At 45.2% G+C, this 19,685-nt stretch overlaps 1 protein-coding gene across 5 annotated transcripts in view; it reads right to left on the bottom strand.

Annotated features, from left to right (window-relative positions):
* The window catches only part of CLPB (caseinolytic mitochondrial matrix peptidase chaperone subunit B), a 142,360-nt gene that overhangs the window by 32,953 nt on the left and 89,722 nt on the right, over positions 1-19,685 (bottom strand). For all 5 annotated transcript variants that reach the window (XM_042957754.1, XM_042957752.1, XM_042957753.1 and 2 more), the window contains one exon: positions 4,896-4,993. In XM_042957754.1, coding sequence (XP_042813688.1) covers positions 4,896-4,993 — 98 coding nt within the window. The remainder of the gene's footprint in view (positions 1-4,895; positions 4,994-19,685) is intronic.

Genomic DNA, 19,685 nt, shown 5'->3' with positions numbered 1-19,685 from the left:
CCATCCACCTCTGAATCTTCTTAGGGGGCCCAAGGAAGCTTCTGCACAGACAAAGCAGAGAAACTGAGCAAACCAGCAGCAAGGAGAAAATCATGTAGGCTACTAAAGGTGACAGAGATTCTTTGGGGTGCATGGGTGGCTTAGTTGGTTAAGCATCTGACTCTTGATTTTGGCTCAGGTCATGATCTCACGGTCCAAGCCCATGCTGTCAGCACAGAGACTGCTTGGGATTCTCTCCTCTCTCTCTGCTCCTCCTCTGGTCACACTCTCTCTCTCTCTCTCTCAAAATAAAGAAATAAACTTAAAAAAAAAAAGTGACAGAGATTCTTAGATAAGTGACACATTTTAAAAGGCAGAATGAAATTAAAAATTAGGCTTATGGATAACTTGAAAATGGGAAAATTTTCAAGAAATCGTATTAAGCAGGGCACCTGGCTGGCACAGTCAGAGGAGCATGTGACTCCTGATCTCAGGGTTGTGAGTTCAAGCTCTATGCTGGGGTATGAAGATTACTAAAAAGAAATAATAATAATAATCAAACTTAAAAAAAAGAAATAATATTAAGTGAAAAAAAAAGCAAATTCCAAATATGGGACTAGGATCATAACTCAAACACCTTCAGGGCCAAGTAGGAAATATAAATGTCTGTTAGGCTAGCACAAAATATAATAGCGAGCTGGGAGGAATCCACACCCCCAACCCTTACGGGGTCACATTTTTAATAAATTCTTGGATTGTTAAAATAAAACATGGCTGCAAGTTTAAGACCCCTGTATGTACCGTAGGCTATCAACCAGGTTAAAAAAAAAAGGCCATCTATATACATATATATAGGTAAGGTTCAGAAAAGGCAAATATAGTATCATGAAAGTAAATCCTCTGATTCATACCCCAATAGTTACTTTTAACAACCTGATTTTCTGTTAAGTATCTGCTTTCTTTCTTTCAGCTTCAGTTTTCCCATCTATAAAACCGGGGTAATAAGAGCTGCTTCAAGGATTTGTTACAGGGTTATAAAAAATGCAGAGAAAGCACCTGGCATAGTACCTAGATGCACTTAATAAAAGATGCACTTAATAATACCTACTATTATTATAAATAATTAAAAATATTAATAGTGATCACATATCGATAGTAGGGCTAAAATGTTCATTGAAATTCAGCTCAGTTGCCCTGTCCTCCAGTGAGACTGCCTTGATCTCCCCAGGTAGGATTCGAAGCCACCTCTGGATTCCCACAGTCCCTGGGCTTCCCTGGTTCACTTTCATGGTTCACTTGCGTGTCTCTTCACCAGACGGTAAGCTCTTTGAGTGTTTCACCCACCTGTCTTCTTCTTACCTAGCCCAGAGCTTGGCACACATTCATAAACATGTACTAAATTATTTAATTCTCTTTAATTTACTTTCCAAATATTCTATAATGACACATATGACTTTTACACTTACACATTTTCCATAACGAACACATATTTGACTACAGGGTGGAGAAGGCTGGGCTGGGAAGCAGGAGGATGCTGGGTGCATAGAAGGAGAGTAAGATAAGATCGGAGTGGCAGTCACCCATGTCTAGACAAAGAGCCAGGAGATGAGGTCTCAGGCTGGAGCCTCAGCACCCTCCAGGCCTGAGTCATTAGGTTATAGACGTAAGGCCTGAACTCAGAGAGGATCAGCTACTGCTTACTTACTGGCAAAGTGGGACAGAACCAGGTCTATAGCAGTGTTCTTCCCATGAAGCTCTGCCTCATGATTTTGAAGAGGTAGTGTTTTTTTGCAGCTTAGAGGAAAAAAAAAAATCAGAGAAGAATGGGTGACAAAGTAGATGGCTGAGCAACTGAAAGACAATGCTAATACCCAAGGAGAACTGAGGGGTGACAGGACAGTACAGCAATCAAGGAGAGATGCTCAGTGGACAGTTGGGACATTTCAGACCAGATGAAAACATAAAGTACAGAGAGGTGACAACAGAGAAATAGTCTTCCATGGAGAGGTTACAGAACCCCAAGCAGTCTCTACGTGGTTTTCCAGCCTCCAAAGGCAGCCCCGTGCACTGTGTGACAGCTCTGTTAGGGAGCTCCTCCCGATAGCTGCCACTGAACCTGGTTCTGTCCCAGCTCTGCCAGTGAATGAATCTCCCCCCCCACTTTCACTCACAGCTATTCCTGTGTCTATATGTGGTCTCTCCTTTCTGGGCCTGATGTCCCCACTGCCTTTGGCTTTTTCTCTGGCATAGTTCCTCTTTCCCCTTAGCTGCCCTACTCTGCACAGATTCTAAGAGCTCCATGTCTACTCAGAAGGTAGTGTCTGCGATTGCCCTCTGTGGTCCAGAAGGGTCTGACTGGAACAGAGGAACACAACCACCATTTATTTACTCGGGACACTAGCCTTGTACTAACATGGCCAACATCAAGCCACTTCTTAAGCAGCCGAATTTTGTTAAGGATCCCACAGCAGCTCTAACCCCTCCACCTATGCTGGCACTAAGAGACTTGCCCTATGTCAGACCACCTGACACACCATGGTTTCTCTTGGCCAAGTCTAGGGCATGGTCTCATGGGACAGCTATTGTGCCTGAGGGATGACAGGAGTGCAGTCCAAGGTTATGTGAAACACGTTTAGGGATATCTTTAAGGCACCTGAGCAAACTGACTCTACCTCTAGGGATATTCCTAGGGATGGAAAATCTGAACAGAGAGGAGGGAATTACTTGCTCTCTAGGAATTTTCACTCTTGCTGGTCCCAAGCACCCCTCAGGATGTGCTGTGAAAGCCCATCTCCCTTCCTACCTCCTCTCCTCTGGAGGAAACTACTGCAAGGTAGTTACTAAGGCTCCCAGGGAAACAAACTATATGGTTAATTCTGGCTGCCAGACATTTCCAGTCTCCCCCTTGTAGGCACATGGTAGGATTACTCCCCTTGGTCCCTTGTGATTGGGTGGGAACAGGGATTAGTTCTGTCCAGTGAGCTGTGAGTGGAAGGTCTGTGAGTGGAAGGGTCTACTTCCAGACTGGGCATTTAACTGCATATGCAAGACCCTCCAGAGCATTCTTCTCCCTCTGGCAAGCAACCTGCAACATCCCAGAGGGTGGCTGCAATGCCAGTCTGGTCTCTGCAGGCCTTTGATGAACAGAGCCCCCACTGTTGACCCATGATGGATAGGCTGCATGAGGCCAAAAATAAATGTTTATTGCTTTACACCACTGAAATTCTGGGTTATTACAACATAATCTGGTTTATCCTGACATGTAGACAATTGTATACAGAATAGAACCTTAGAAACCATTCTGTCCAATGTCTTCATTTCACAGAGGTAAATTGAGCTTCAGTGAAAGCAAGTGCTAGCCCAACATCACCCAGTTAGTGAGTGGTAGAGTTGGGATCACAACCCGTATCTTGTCTGTTTCAGTCCAATGACCTAAGTGCTCTTACTCAAGACACAGAGAATATCTGCCACTAGGTGGGACCTGTCACACTGAATCATCTCAAGGTACATCAGCCAATATGCCAACAGAAACTCCATGATCCTGGACAGAACACAAGAATGAGAGTCAGCAACCAAGTCTTCCAGTTCCAGTCCTACCACGGAACCTATCACCTGACCTTGTATTCAAGTCTATTAGCTTAGGTTTGACACTAACTCACTCTGGAGCCAAAGTCATGTCACATCCCTCGGCTCTAGTTTCCCCAGGAGTAAAACGAGTCCATTGATTTAGGCTTCAGAGATTTAAAACGTGTGTTCACAGCAGAGCCTCCCCTGAGGCTGCTCAGGAGAGAAGGGCTAGGCCAGTTGGGTGCAACTCTGGTCCACTTCTCCTCAACCACAATATCTTAATTTCCTCTGACTTAATTGTTTAGGCTTTGGTAAAATTTCTTACCACTGGACTTGACAATTTCTGAGGTCCCTGGCAGCTCTGAGATTTGTGATTCTAATGCCTGGACTCTGCCAAGTAGTTCCTGAGTGATAGCTCAGTGGCTGGGAAGAGCAGAAAGCTGCCTATATTTAGGGAGCTCAAAAGTTTGGTTGAGAAGATCAAATTAAGATGGAGATTTTTTTGGCTCAGACTATACCAGGCTCTCTGGACTGTGTGTGGAGGGGAAGGGTCAGGGAATGGTTCTGAAAGGAGGGATGATGGGAAAGGATTACTTGCTGAGGTTATAGAATACATAACGACTGAGGAAACAGTACTTGGGTTAAAGATTTTGTCTAACTATCCCGGTCCTATGAAAAGGAGCTAGAAGGTCTATTAGCTCAAAAACTGAATTTGAAGATTAGCCCTCAGAACCCAGAAGTGGCCCAGGCCTCTGCCTGGTCATGATAAGGGTAGCTTCCTATTCTTATTAAGACTGGGGACTAGATTTATGTATGTGTTTATATACACATTATGTGTATGTATATATAGATACATATGTGTGTGTGTGTGTGTGTGTGTGTGTGTGTTTTGTTTTAGAGAGAGAGTGCGAGCGAGAGGCGAGAGAGAGAGAATCACAGGAGGGACAGAGGGAGAGAAGGTGAGAGAGAGAGAGAAGGGGGGCTCACCCAAAGAGAGAGAGAGATGTGGGGCTCACCCAAAGCGGGGCTTGTGTTTTACCCAAAGCAGGGCTCATGCTCACCTGGAGTAGAGCTCAAGCTCACCCGAAGCAGGGCACGAGCTCACCCGAAGCGGGGCTCAAGCTAACCCTATGTGGGACTCGAGCTCATGAACTATGAGATCATGATCTGAGTCAAAGTCAGATGCTTAACAACTGAGGCACCCAGGCTTCCCCTGGATTTGTATTAAAACAGACAATAATCACCTAAGGAGAAGTGGCCTTTGGTGTGGAGCCAGACATCATTTAATGAGCAAAAGATCAAATGCAGCATGGAGTACCCATAGGCCTTCTCCTTTCTCCGAAATTTACCTTTGCCTCCGAAGTCCTTAAAAGCTTCATCACCTCCCCTTCTCGGGCATAATCCAAAGGTGTGTGTCCCATTTCATTCCTCTGAAGGGGGTTGGCTCCTGGCAGGAAGAAGAAAAGTAGTTAAAGACTCTATGAGTGATCATTGGGGCCTCAGCCTTCCCTCAAAGGTGACTTGGGCCCTGATTTCAAAGTAAGGAATTCCCATGGAAATAGCAACAAAACCCTAAGAGATTGTAGAATGGTGTGACAAACATCAAGCTGCTCTGACAGGAGAGTTCTTAATTCTGACACAGAGGTCAGGGTACTGGCGTTCCTACATGCACATGCACATATGTGCAGAAACATACTACCCACACATACATGTGTTATGTACACACAGGTGTGCTCTATACACACACACAGAAAACAAACACACACAGCTGAATATGCTAAAAAATATACCAAAGACATAAATATATCCTAATGCCAATGCATTAGTCATTAACAAACTCATCTGCATACAGATGAATATTCATTAATAAAATCATATAAGAGGGTTCCTTTCTAAAGCACAGACTTTCTGAAAAAAGGTGAAACAGCCCCCTTCTTTCTGTTCTCCACTCCTCTCTCTTCTTTAATGTCTTTTACCTCTGGTATTTCTTGCTTACTGGAGTTAACTGAGTCCTCTGGAAGGGAGTGGGCATTACCAGGAACCTGGCTATGCTAGCCCCAAGGTTTGATGCCCTTACCAATTCCAACTGAAAAATTAATAGTTTTATATATGATTCCTATTTTCTAATAGGAAAATGTGCATGTGGGCAGGCATTTCTTTCTGTATCAGTTCCTGTGCTTGGAGGACAAAGAACCTGAAGTATGATAAAAAGAAGGGGCTTGCTGGGGGCCATGCATCTACCTTGTTTCTCTTTTAAGTTCTGGCAGCTCACAAGCCTGTATAAAGTGTCTACTTGGTGCAAAGCCTTGGCAGATATGGAAGAAAGGCTCCTCTGACCCCCACATTATTAGAATCTCCTTCTCAAAGCCCAGGTCTGAACCCTCACTCTCCTCTTCAAAAACTGTCCATTCCATTCAATTTGTCAAACTTTGAATGTGTGGGGCTTGAGACACAAAAGAATCAGATCTGGCCTGGCCCCAAAGGCACTTCTCTCGAAGCAGGGAGACCGAAACCTAAGAAAGCTGTGCCTTGGACACAGCAGATACTCAAGAACTATGTGTTAAATGGAATATTCCTCGATCTTCTTTCTTGCTAAGGAAGTGTTGTCAGGAAGTAAAGAAGGGTTAAGACACAGTCCCTGCCAGAAGGATCTAATGGGTTGGTTGAAAACACTAAATATGCAGGCCAATGCACATCAGCATGGGGCCTGGCTCAAGGCGTGTGTCCCGCTACTGTTTACTGATGGACTATAAAACTCAGCATTTCTTCTTTTTTCTTTTTACATTTTTTAACATTTATTTATTTTTGAGAGAGAGTGAGAATGGGGGAGGGGCAGCGAGAGGGGGAGACACAGAATCTGAAGCAGGCTCCAGGCTCTGAGCTGTCAGCACAGAGCCCAACGCGGGGGTTGAACCCATGAACAGTGAGATCATGACCTGAGCTGAAGTGGAACATTTAACCGACTGAGCCACCCAGGTGCCCCAAAACTCAGCATTTCTTAATCCTAGGCTGTGGAACATTTGTTCCATGATCTAAAACTATTCCTACTGAAGCTCTCTGCTTCTTAAAGGTCTATAAATTTATCAACCAACAACTGTAAGCTTTATTAAGCATTTACATGTGGCTGTCTGCCTGGGCTGCAGGGGAAGAGGTGTGGGAGAAGGGAGTGGAGGAGAGAGCAAGAAGTATGATCTAGGGCAAGGACACTTATTATCAATGAGAAAAATTAATACTTTTATACATGATTCCTATTTTCTAATAGGAATTTGATATAAAATATTAATATATATAATTTTTACTGAGATAGAATTCACATACCATTAAAATTCAACCTTTTAAAGTGTATAATTCAGTGGTTTCTAATATACTTACAGGGTAATACAATCATCACCACTAATTTCAGGTCATTTTCATAATCTCAAAAAGAAAGCCCATAGCCATTATCACAGACACCCTAACCTATACTTTCTGTTCCTATAGATTTGCCTATACTTGACATTTCATATAAATTGAAACATACAGTATATGGCCTTTTCTGTCTGGCTTCTTTCATTTGGCATGTTTTCAAGGTTCATCCATGTTGTAGTGTCATTCATGCTACAACATGAAAGCAGAAATGCAGCATTCCTTTTCATGGATGAATAAAACTCCATTCTGTGGATAGGCCACATTTTGTTTAGTCATTCATCAGTTGATGGACATTTGGGCTGTTTCCCCCTTGGCTATTATGAATAATGCTGCTATGAAAGTATGTGCACAAGTCTTCACGTGGATGTGTTTTCATGTCTCTTGGTTATATATCTAGGAGTGGTGGTAATAATAGGTATTTACTGAGCACTTACTATGTACCAGACACTGTGCTCTGTACTTCATGTACATTACATCACTTATTCCTTACAACCACTATTGAGAGGTAGGAATTAAAATCCCCATGCTATAGACATGAAAACTAGAGCTCAGAAAAGTGAAATCATAGCCCAAGGTTACAAAGCTAATTATTTGCTTGGACCAGGAGTCAAACCCATGGCCAGGTTTTCTCAACTCCAATTCTCCACACTCCCAAAAGGGCAGCCAAAACATACTCCTGCTGAAATATCCTTCCCTGGCTTTTCACTACTTATAGGATAAAGTGCCAGCTCCCTGGTAAGGAGGGTGTCTGTGTTCTTCGTAACTAGTAGGTGGGTCTTTAGGGGCTCAGCTGGAACCTCACTCTTTCAATTCTATTGGCAGTGACTGGGTGCTTTGTATCAGCAGGGCTCTGTATGTAGGATGACGGGGGATTGGCAAAGCCAGTGAATAGCCTTCTTTTTTGTATTTTTTGACCACTCTATAGCAACTGATACCTTGGCCACTCTTTTGTGTTCTATAAAACCACTTTTTCAGGTTTTCCTCACACCTCTGTGACCATTTCTTCTGCAGGCTCCTCTTCCTCTCTTTAAGATTAGCTGTTATCTAGAGTTTGCATCAAGGAACAATTTCAGCTTTCCAGAAGCTAATGGGGATGGAAGACGACCATACAACTACAACTTGGGCTGAAGGAGGGACAGACAGTACTGTGGGGGCCCAGGAAGGAATGGAGTGCCAAGGGGCCTGCTCACATGGTCTGGCTTTCCCAGCCCACTCCTGTTCTCTCTGGTGCTCAACACTGAGGCGCTCCACAAGGGCCGAGGGCCAGTGGCAGATGGCAACTGCCTGCCCCACCACCCCTATTTCCGGGACCATAGCTAGAGCTGAAAGGGAGCTACAGTTTAGCAGAGTGGAAAGGTCTCCTTTCTTAGGCAGCCTCAAAGGGAGCTCTGTCACTAGATATGGACTGGAGTAAAAGGGGAATCAGGGACCTATAGAAGGGAAAGAAAAGAGTAAAGGGGGAATCAGAGACCTATAGAAGGGAAAGAAAAGAGGACCAAGAGTAGAAGAGAAGAGAAACAGGAAGAAAAGGGGAGGGGGGGAGAGCAAGAGAAGGTAAGAGAGGAAGACAATGGGAGAAAGAACATAGGGTGAGATTAGTTGCATCAAACAAGTGCTGTCAGTGATCTATATTTGCTTACAGAATGAAAAATGTGTGCCATAAACATTGGCCACTGAGTAATTTCTAGTAGGAGTCGTGTCACTTCTCATAAAGGATGGGATGGGGACAGGTAGGACATCTCTGCACCTGGGCCAGCCAGCACAAGGACGCCTTTTAAAACAGTGCTGAGCCTATCTCTAGCCCAGAAGGCCCCACCCCAGCTACTCCTGAGGGGGGAAGCCAGCCAGGTTCCCCAAGGTTCTGGAGCCTCAGGGCAGCACTTCTGCTCCCACTTTAGGAAGGCTGAGGTGGGGGCATCATGGAAAATGTCCATCTAATATTAGTCCCCCAGCCCCCACACCCTTGCACTGATGCTCTGACTTGACTAATTGCTGTAATAATTGATAGAACCTGACTTCTACAACTGATCGATTTCACCTCCACGACCAACGGCCACAAACCATTATACTCCAATAAATAACCACATTGGGTCTCACCCGCCTGCCCTCTCCAGGGGCATCAGGATGGCCCGTGCCCTGGCCTGACCTCCCCTTGTCTCCCACCCAGGGCCCCTCCGGGCCGAGCAGCTGGTCTAGAGGGTCAGGCCTCTGGGAGCAAGTGAGAGGGCCGCATGGAGGTGGGGAGTGCTAATCGCAGGCCATCCGTCACCTCCCACTGGCTGTCTGGGGCTGGGGCCAACACCTGGAGCACCCCAGGCAGTATAGTGCAGGACCCCTCCCCTCCTCTCCCTGCTCCAGATTAGTGTGTCCCAGCTTATAATATTTGATAAATAGCAGACTGGCTTCCTGGCAGCACTGCTGCGGCTGCGCCTGCCCGCTACAGCTGTGGAAGGTCACTCATTGGGGAAATATGTTTCTGTCAGTGGTATTGAAAAAAGTTTAGTGGAGTGACAGGCCTCAATTTTTCAAATTTTATTAACTCCATCCCCTTAACCATTTGTCTTGAATTCCTTCAGATTCTGGAGGATCTGTCAATAGGCCACGAGAGAAGGGGGGTGGGGTGGGGTACGGGCTGGTTCTGGTTGGTACCAGTGGCTGGCTTGGGTCTCACCATGTAAAGCAGTGGAAATGGTGCCGGCAGAAGAGAAGGCTGGCCCACCAAGACCCAGGGAGCCCACTGGCACAGTGCCTTTGGTTTGACAAAATCATAGATTTTGAGTGGAAAAACACCTTAGTAGTGAGCTCTTCTAATTCCCTACAAAGAGACACCCCTCCTACTACATCAGAAACAGGTGGTCACCCTGACTCCGCTGAATGTGTTCAGAACCTAGCCTCATGCTCACGGCCCTCCACAGGGTTCCCCCCACTAAACTGAGGGCAGATCCTTTTCCTACAAACCCCAACCTGTCCCTCCATCCCCACTCCCACCTTGGTCTTCCTGCAAATACTTGTTCATCTTTAAAGACCGGTTCAGGCTTCTCTAAGAAACCTTCCCACCCCAGGTTTGGTACCATCATTTGTGCTCCCACAGGCCCTCTGCTCTGTCTTACTGATCATTCTGCAGTCAAACATTCTGTCTGCATCCAAGACTGAGGGCTCCTAGAAGTCAGGGATTATGTCTGACCCACTGCGAGCCAGCACAGGGCCTGGCACAGAATAGCTTTCACTAAAATTTACCAAATAAATGGACTTCTTCCCAAGGACTATCTTCTGAGGCCACACAAAACACACAAAACTGTTCTTCTTGCCTCAGAAGAGCCCTCTGACAGCAAGTGCATGCCCCATGTTGCTGACACCTGTAGGCCAAAGCTCCTAGTCTCTTTTCTGGTCCCAAACACCTCTCTAGAAAATTATATCAGGGGCGCCTGGGTGGCTTGGTCGGTTAAGCGTCCGACTTCGGCTCAGGTCATGATCTCACAGTCCATGAGTTCGAGCCCCTCGTTGGGCTTTGTGCTGACAGCTCAGAGCCTGGAGCCTGTTTCAGATTCTGTGTCTCCCTCTCTCTCTGCCCCTCCCCTGTTCATGCTCTGTCTCTCTCTGTCTCAAAAATAAATAAATGTTTAAAAAAAAAAAAAAAGAAAATTATATCATGTCAAGTCCCAACACCTTCTGGGCTCTGTGGGCGGGAAGTGGGGACAAAGTGGTTGGAGAGAGGCTCACACGCCCTTCCCTGGGAGAGGACTAAAATTAGGGTGGGGGAGGAGGCCTCCTCCCTTGTCACTACCAGTCTTGGCCCTCTGCCTACCTCTGTGAATATCAAAGAAGATAATGCTAGGATAAGAGGGCTTAAACACACACACACACACACACACACACACACACACACACACACACACACAGAGTAACTGCCCTATACAAATGTGTTAGGCTATATTATCGATAATATCAGCATACTCACACACTCCCCACCGCCCCCTACAGTTCTCTCAGCCAGACTGGCCTTCTAGTGGTCCAGGTCTACCACCACTGCAGTTTCCATGACTCACCCCTTCCCCTACAGGCAGCTGGTTCCCAGTCCTTTAAAAGAGCACTGGGTGGGGGAGCTTGCAGGAGTAGGGGTTACCTCTCCCTGGCTCTGTGATTGAGGGCACCTGCTTCACTTCTCTGGTGGTAATGACTGCTGCCTTGCCCACCTCTAGGGGTTTTGTTTGGACTGAGTAAAATAAAAAGCTCGAAAATGATTGGGAAAAAAAGACTGTACATTGTTCTTTGTAATAACGTTTATATTCACTCTCCCATTTTTACTGCGAGCTCCTTTACCACCTTCATCCTGATTTTCACTATTTCAACAGTCTGTTTACTATCTCCAATTGGAAGTTTTTTTGCTGAACTGGGGTGCCTGGGTGGCTCAGTCGGTTGAACGTCTGACTTCAGCTCAGGTCATGATCTCATGGCTCATGAGTTTGAGCCCCACATCGGGCTCTGTGCTGACAGCTCAGAGCCTGGAGCCTGCTTCTGATTCTGTTTCCCTCTCTCTCTGCCCTTCCCCCATTCATACTCTGTCTCTCTCTGTCTCGGTCTCTCAAAACTAAACAAATATTTTAAAAAATTAAAAAAAATTTTTTTTGCTAAATATAAGGGAAATCACTCCCATAATTAGAGGTATCTGTCAGGGTGCAGCGAAATCTTTTTGGTTGTGTGCTCCCCATCAAGGAAGCATTCCCAGAGAGACAGAATAACGACCTCAAAGAAGCCGCACACCTTCCCTGTCTCCACAGTGTTGCTTGCGCCATTCTTCTTGCCTGGAACTCCACTCCTTGCCTCCCTGACCATCTAGATCTTACCCCTTCTTCAAGGTTCCTTCTCTGGGAAGCCTCCACCACCCTCTAGCTATCCATGCTCTCCCCATCTGTCTGCTGGCTCTTGTTGTCCTCTCAACTCCCTCCCTTTCCTGGCAGCCCATCCCTGTTTCATCCTCACGGCTAGTATGTATGTAGCTCCTCAGGTCAGAGACAAACCAATTCTTCTCCATTCACTGAGGCTGAAGGTGAGAGAGAAGAGACCTGTCCAAAATGCTGCAGGAAGCTGAGTGGAACCAGAAAGAGCCCCAGTTCCTGACATCTAATCTTGAGCTGTTTCCATAAGCCATACCATTGAGCATTCTCAAGATATGTACACACACATACATGTGCACCTATAGATATGCCTCCCCTCTAACCAACAATCTTTACTGAGCACTCACTACATGCCATACCCTGTGCTGACTCTTTCCATGTATTTCATTCTTAACAACAATTTGAAGAAAGTAGAAGAGGTATTATTTTTCCCATTTTCCAGATGATTTAACTGAGTCTGGCAGAAGAGCAGGACAAAAAGAGACAAGCTAACATTTGTTGTGTGTAAGGCCTTTGTATACAAATTCAGTGTCTGAATTATTCATCATACAAATATTCAGAGAATACGGGCTCAGAGAGCTGAAATAATTTGCCCATGGTCACCCAGCAGACAAATAGTAAAGATGGAATTTAAAGCAGAGATTTATTACTGTATTTTTGTATGTGTTTGCAATTTTCCATAATAAGTTTTTTTGTTGTTGTGTTTGAAGAAGCCAGGTCTGGTTTTCCACCACATGGTGCTACCTTCTAAAGACCTGATGACTCAAAAAGAGGAAAAAAAATCATCTCTCTTCTTCCCTTCCAGTGTGCTCAGAGGCTCCAAAACCAAGATATAGGGGGGTTTCTAGAAGTAGGCTTGGGATAGACAGCTTTATAGAAAGGGTACAAAATGGGGTTCCTTTTCTTCTCATTCAGGGCTGCCCCATCTGGGGACCAGGTGAACAGTGATTCACATTAACTGACCCCCCAGAAGGTCATCTACCAGTCCTAACTCCCCAGTGGACCTAGACAGGTAGGATCCCTTACCTTCAAAGAGGGGGATTTCTAAAGTTCATGGAACAGAGAGCTACTGCTTCATGGCTGAATCCAGCCATTCCATTAAAACCCACTGAGTACTGATGCTGGGCGAGGTGCTGGGCACACAGAATCAGATCAGTTCTTGCCTTTGGGCAGAACCAAGACTGATGGGACGCAAACAGAGACAGAAACAGTGACAACGCAGTGTGGTGAAGGCAGACAAGGGGATGAGGATGATGACTCCCTTCCCCTCACTACAAGGGAGCCACATACTGTGTAACTGGGGAGATGGGAAACCATGGCACCAGCTGGAGAAGAGCAGAGGTGCTGCACTGAGTAAGCACAAAGGAGAAAAAGACTGGAGGAGCCTGGGTAACAGAAGGTTGGAGCCCAAGGTGGTCATGGAGACTGTGAGTGGGAGAGTGGGAGCTGGCCTTCCAGTCCAGGGCTCCTTCCACCTGCCCAGTCTTGGGTCCCACACCCCAGGATTTCAATTCCAACTGACCAGAGGACTGGACTACACAGAGCTGTCACTGCTTTCTTCAGTGGTGAGCCCAGATCCATTTCCCCTATCCCAAAGCTTTCCCAGACCACTCTAGCCTATGTAGACCACCTCCTCCTTTGAACACCTAGAGCACTTATCTGATCATACACTTTTCACATAAAAGTGTAAAGAATCTCCAGAATCAGATGTATTACAAAAGGGATGCTCTGTGAATGCCTAGAAAAGGAAATGGTGATGATTGCCAGGCATCACGATGGGTTCACGGAAACCAAGTCATGCCAGACTAACCTCATTTCCTTTCTTCATCAGGGTTATCTATTTGCTCAATCAGGTGCAGCCAGGGAAAATGTGGACTTCATCAGACATTTGCTGGGGTATCTGAGGACAACCTGAGAACATGATGGAGAATTGTGGGCTGAGTGCCAGTACAGTGTGGAGAGTTAATAGTGACTGGTGGACTAACCAGACCCAAGGGGAATGGAGCGACTAACAGATCATAAGTAACCTGGAAGGAAGTTTCGAGAGGCAGCAAAGAGGCTTGGTCCTGTTTAGTATGTTTATCCTTGACACAAATATCAAGGCATGGTCTGCTCGTTGAATCTGCAGACAACAGATTAGGGTTGGGAAGAGCACGAGATGCACCTGGTGGATGGTTGACATTAAGAGCTGAAACAAATGAGATGAAAAGTAATGGAGATAAATGGGAAGTCACGGGTTTCAGAAGAGAAACAAAGTAGAGATGGTTCTGGGAAGAGGGATCAAAATAGGAAAGGGCTGGGCACCTGGCTGGTTCAGTTAGAAGAACATGTGACTCTTGATCTCAGAGTTGTGAGTTCAAGCCTCGCGTTGGGTATAGAGATTACTAAAAAAACAAACCTAATAAAAGATCACAAGCAGAGATATGCCACAATTGTGCTACTTACTAGGAAAGGGTTGGGAAGCCACATGAAAATAATGGGTTAAGGAACTGGAGGTTCAGGGTGGAGAAAGATAGCTCAGAAGAATATGACTGCAACTTCAGGTATTTGAAGGGCTGGCAGTGGAATAGGGATCAGATTCATTCTACATAAGCCAGATGGTAAAATTAAAGACCCTTGGATTTTGGTTGAATATACGAAATTTCTAACCATAATCCAAAGATAGATTCTGAGCAGGCTGAGGAACAAATGAGTTCCCCAGCACTGGAAGTATTCAAGCACTGAGTGAATGACCATTTGGTAGGTCTAACACTTACACATCAGCTTACAGAGGTTTTTTTTCCAAGACTTATTGCTTAACTTGTGCTTATTCATTCAGAGATACTTTTTAAGAATGTTCTGGGTGTCTGGCATCAAGCTAGGCACCAGGAATACAAAGGTGAATCAGAAAACACTGGCCCAGCTCTTAAACAGCTCCCAATCATGTGAGGAGAAGATGGGTAAGTTTATTTAAATAGTACCTTGTGCCTTGATTACAGGCCTCAGCACAGGGAAGCTGTGCTTCAGCTTAGATTAAACCAAAGAAATCCTGTGGAAATTCAAACACTTATTTGGTTACTGAAGGCCAGAGCTTAATCAAGCCAAAGCACATGCTTAAACCAACTACTGGGTGTGGGCACAGAAGTGTACAGTGAAACACAATTTGTGAATTTTTGTGCATGATATTTTGCTCTTATAAATCTGAGATTTGGTCTTTGGCTTGGACTTGTTTATGTACCTACAGATTGTCTTACAAGTGGCTGTGATGTCAGGGTGAAGTGATTTAGCCAGCAGGGCTACCCAACTCTCCATTTCTTACCCACCCTATGGGGACTGCTTCAGCACGGACATAAACATGCTCCTGCCGTTACCTTATTGCACTCGTCACATGGGGAGGCTAGAAGGCTTGATTCAGGGATATGATTGGATTTTAAATCCCAGTCTCACAGGATTTTAATTACTGGTCTGGGGCAGCAGGGATAGGCGCTGGCTGCCTTTGGATGGAGGAGGTCGATACACCACTCCACAACATATTGAGCCACAATGCCTGCAGACTCTATTGCTCTATTTAATCATCTTTTGCAAAATTTACAGTGGAACAGCAGGGATCAATACAGAATTTATCACATTCTCTTGTAAATATGAGCCAGGAAAGAGTTCCAGGCAGTTTGTTACTGAGTGGGAGGGAACATGTCTGTGTACAGCTGGGCATTAGGAGAGGAGACAAAATCCATACTTCTTGGCATAAGCTACAGATGCTCAGCCAGTCCCTCTTAAGCCTGGAAGCAAGTTCAATGGGAAGAACACTGATTCATTCATTCATTCATTCATTCGATCAACCAACCAACATTGCAGAACACCTATTTTATGCCAGATTCTGTAGAGGCTCTGGGGATACAGACTGGTAATTCTGCTCACGAGATCATAAGCGAGATATGCCACAACGGCTGTGCTACTTACTAGTGAGTGGTGGAACTTGGGGAAGTTACTTAAGAGTGCCTTTGTTCATACATAGGGAAAATGTAGGTAATAAGAGTATCGAATTCACAGAGTTATTTTAAGTATTAAAAGAGATAAAAGCCTTAGTACAGAGCTTGATACACAGTAAGAACTCAATAAATGATAGCTATTGTTATGGTTACTACAATTACCATGATTAGGCATTCCTTCCTACAATGCCATCTCACCAATGGTCTATTACAGAGATGGTGTATTGAGCAGGGAGCCAGCCACCTCATCTCTTTAGCAGACAGAAGGAGACTGGGACAGCCTTCCACAGGTTAGACACCTGACCAGGGCTACTGGCAGCAGAATCAGTGGAGCAGAGGACAGAGGGTGTATGAGGTGGAGATATATGTTGAAACTCTGTATTTTGAAGCTTCCACTATAATCTCTGAAACAACAAAATAACCTCCTGAAATTGCTGTGGGGGAATAGAGTGAGAAATGATACACTTCATGTGGGCAAGTCAGGGAAAGTTACAGAGAAGAGACATAAATGAGTTGGCTCCTGAAGACTAGGAGTTTGATAGGTGGAGAAGCAGGGAAGGGGCATCCCAGGCAGAGAAAAGTGAATGAGCAAAGGTTTAGAGGCAGGAAAGACTCTATCCTACACACCTGAGTGGGCCTATGGCAACAATAGTTCCTGTCTCTCTGGGCCCACCTGGCTGCAAGGATCCCCCTGGTAGGCCCACCAACCTCTGGTCCCAGTCCTGAAGCAAACCATCATCCCCAGCCCCTCTTGGAGACAGGGCGGCAGAAGATTCATGGAGCACTGCAGGAAGACGTGCATGGGGTTAAACATCTAGGCTTATCTTACAGGCACTGGGAATTGCTGAAGGTCTTCAAACAGGGGAGCACCTGCAGGGTAGAGGTTGGTTTGAAGGGGAATCTGGAGGAAGGGAGATGAACAAGAAGACTGTTACAACAGGCCGAGTGACAGTGATGAAATCTGAACTAGGGTAGTGAAGACTGAAGAGAGAAGATGGACTTGAGAGAAAATTCTAAGACAGGCTTGATGGAAAGTGAGAGTGAAATCATCAGACTTACTTATAATGCTCTGTTTGTGACCAGTAGATGATGCTGCCAGTCACCAAATAGGAGAATATGGGAAGAGTCTGAGGAGGGCTGGGTTTGGACACACTGAATATGTGATGTCTACAGAATATTAAGCATCAGCAGAGCTACTGGAGACATGAAAGTGCCTGGCTTGTTCTAAGGCAAATATGTAGGCTAGTCTGGTTAGAAAAGAGGAGGTACAGGGGCGCCTGGGTGGCTCAGTCAGTTAAGCTCTTGATTTTGGCTCAGGTCATAATCTCGAATGGTGCAGAGCCTGCTTGGGATTCTCTCTCCCTCTTCCTCCGTCTCCCTCTCTCTTCCCCTCCCCCCCCCCCAATAAATAAATCAACTTAAAAAAAGAAAAGTGGTGGTACAAAAGCATGGAAATAAATGTTCAAACATAATTCATACACAGAGTTAAGTGGGAAAAAGGGCAAAAGCAAAAACTCCTGCCAAGGACTTCTGCTCAATGCAACCTAAGGTAGAGGTTTTCTAGATGAGAGATAATGTTCTGAATAGCATGTGACATAGTCAATGGAAGTGTGGGGAGCCTCAGCTCATTTTCATTTTGGGCAAGTTTCCTGGAAGTTGTGGGCTTTCAGGAGGCCAGCTCTACTTCCATCTCTCCCCATAATCCAGCACGGACTAACCCCCAGAGACGGCAGCAAGCTCTGTGCCCAGAAAGCAGCTGGGAGCAACTGTCATGGGACGGAATGACTCTGGATAAAGCAGAGTTCAAAGTGGACATAATAAGAGCCTGGGTCCCTGGGCTTGTGCATTCTCCCCGCCCCCTCCCACAAATGACAGCTGAGACCAAGGCAGCCGAGCCTGGGGTCTGGGCTGAATTTAGCAGTCATAATTATACTGCTGACGTCTGGGGCACAGCCACAGTCTCTGCAGAAGGCAAAGCTTTTGTTCATGCACTAAAAACACATCATCTTCAAACATGCTAATCTCATGTCTGCTTCCATCTAACAACATTGAAGGGAGGCTGAGGAGAGCACACAATGCCCACACATCTGGCTAATTCAGTTATGAGGCCAATCAATCTTGATGGGTTGTCTATAAAACATCAACCACCCCAAAGGACTGACCTGACCAGATGTTTAAGCTTCTGTTGACCAATCCCAGCCTAATGTCCACAGCAGACAAGAGGGGTTATCAAGAGATGGCTTATGCTTCCACTCACATGTCTACTCTCAAAGCTAAGCAAAGCCTTCTGCTTGGATGAGAAGTATCAGTCCATTAAGTGGTGGTTAATCCAGGCTTACTGAAATGATGTACAGCGGACCCTTGAACAACACAGGTTTGAACTGTGTGGGTCCACTTACATGTGGATTTATTTTTGACAAAAACAGTATTATAAACATATTTTCTCTTCCTTATAATTAAAAAAATTTTACTTTTATTTTAGAGAGAATGTGAGCAGGGGAGAGGGGCAGATGGGGAGAGAGAATCTTTTTTTTTTTTTTTATGTTTATTTATTTATTTTAAGAGAGACAGGGAGGGGCAGAGAGAGGGAGAGAGAGAATCTGAAGCAGGTTCCTTACCATCAGCACACAGCCCGATACAGGGCTCAAACTTACAAACTGTGAGATCAAGACCTGAACCAAGATAAAGAGTCAGATGCTGGGGCGCCTGGGTGGCTCAGTCAGTTAAGCATCCGACTTCTGCTCAGGTCATGATCTCATGGTTTGTGGGTTCAAGCCCTGCGTCGGGCTCTGTGCTGACAGCTCAGAGCCTGGAGCCTGCTTCAGATTCTGTGTGTGTGTCTGTCTCTGCCCCTCCCCAGCTTGCACTCTGTCTCTCTCCCTCTCAAAAATAAATAAAACATTAAAAAAAAAATTAAAAAAAAAAAAAAGAGTCAGATGCTTAACCAACTGCGCCACCCAGGCACCCTAAGAGAGAGAGAATCTTAAGCAGGCTCCATGCTCAGTGCAGAGCCCATCATGGGGCTCAATTTCACAATCGTGGGATCGTGACCTGAGCCAAACTCAAGAGTTGTATGCTCAACCAAGCCACACAGGTGCCCCACTTTTTTCAGATTTTTTAAGTAACATCTTTTCCCTAGTTTACATTATTGCAAGAATATGTTATATAACACAACATGTATGTTAATGAACTTTATGTTATTGGTAAGACTTTTCTGATCAAGAGCGGGCTATTAGTAATTAAGCTTTGGGGGAGTCAAAAGTTATATGCAGATTTTTGCCTGCATTAGCATTCCTAATCACCACGGTGTTCAAGGGTCAACTGTATATTCAAATATACAGACTTTCACTTTGACTTTCAAGAAGGCAGGAGGCCTTCTTTACAGGTGGTTTCGAGAACACTTGCAAAAACAGAAAACAATGAAATAATTTTGCTAATTGTACTTCCTAGTTGGGAGAGAATTCAAGAGTGCAGAGGTGAGTATCTTTACAATATTAAATGCTACAGGCTCCAGTCCTGGGTGCAGGAGCCATTCATCTGCTGATGTCTGCTTTTCAACCCCACATCAAGGCTGAATTACTCATCTCCCTCATAAAACTGTTGTGGTTTTCTTTTTTGTTTTTGTTTTTTTTTAAACCAGAAGCCACTGCTAACAAGGACTCTCTCAGTTTATGCTCCTTCCTTTATGGCCAAAGCCAGTCACCAGGCAACAGTCACCAAAAATAAAAGTGGAATGGCAGTGGGGAGATTAGGAGGAAGAGGGCAGGGACTTGCTGCCTACACCAAGAGGCCCATTTCTGACCTGGAGCTTCTTGCTGGTGCTAATTATTCCACTTCCCTCAAAATGGCTTTTCTCTACCTAATTCTG

This window comes from Panthera tigris, chromosome D1 (assembly GCF_018350195.1).
Source record: "Panthera tigris isolate Pti1 chromosome D1, P.tigris_Pti1_mat1.1, whole genome shotgun sequence".
In the NCBI taxonomy this organism is placed as follows: Eukaryota; Metazoa; Chordata; class Mammalia; order Carnivora; family Felidae; genus Panthera; species Panthera tigris.
This window is presented reverse-complemented; position numbering and strand designations above follow the sequence as displayed.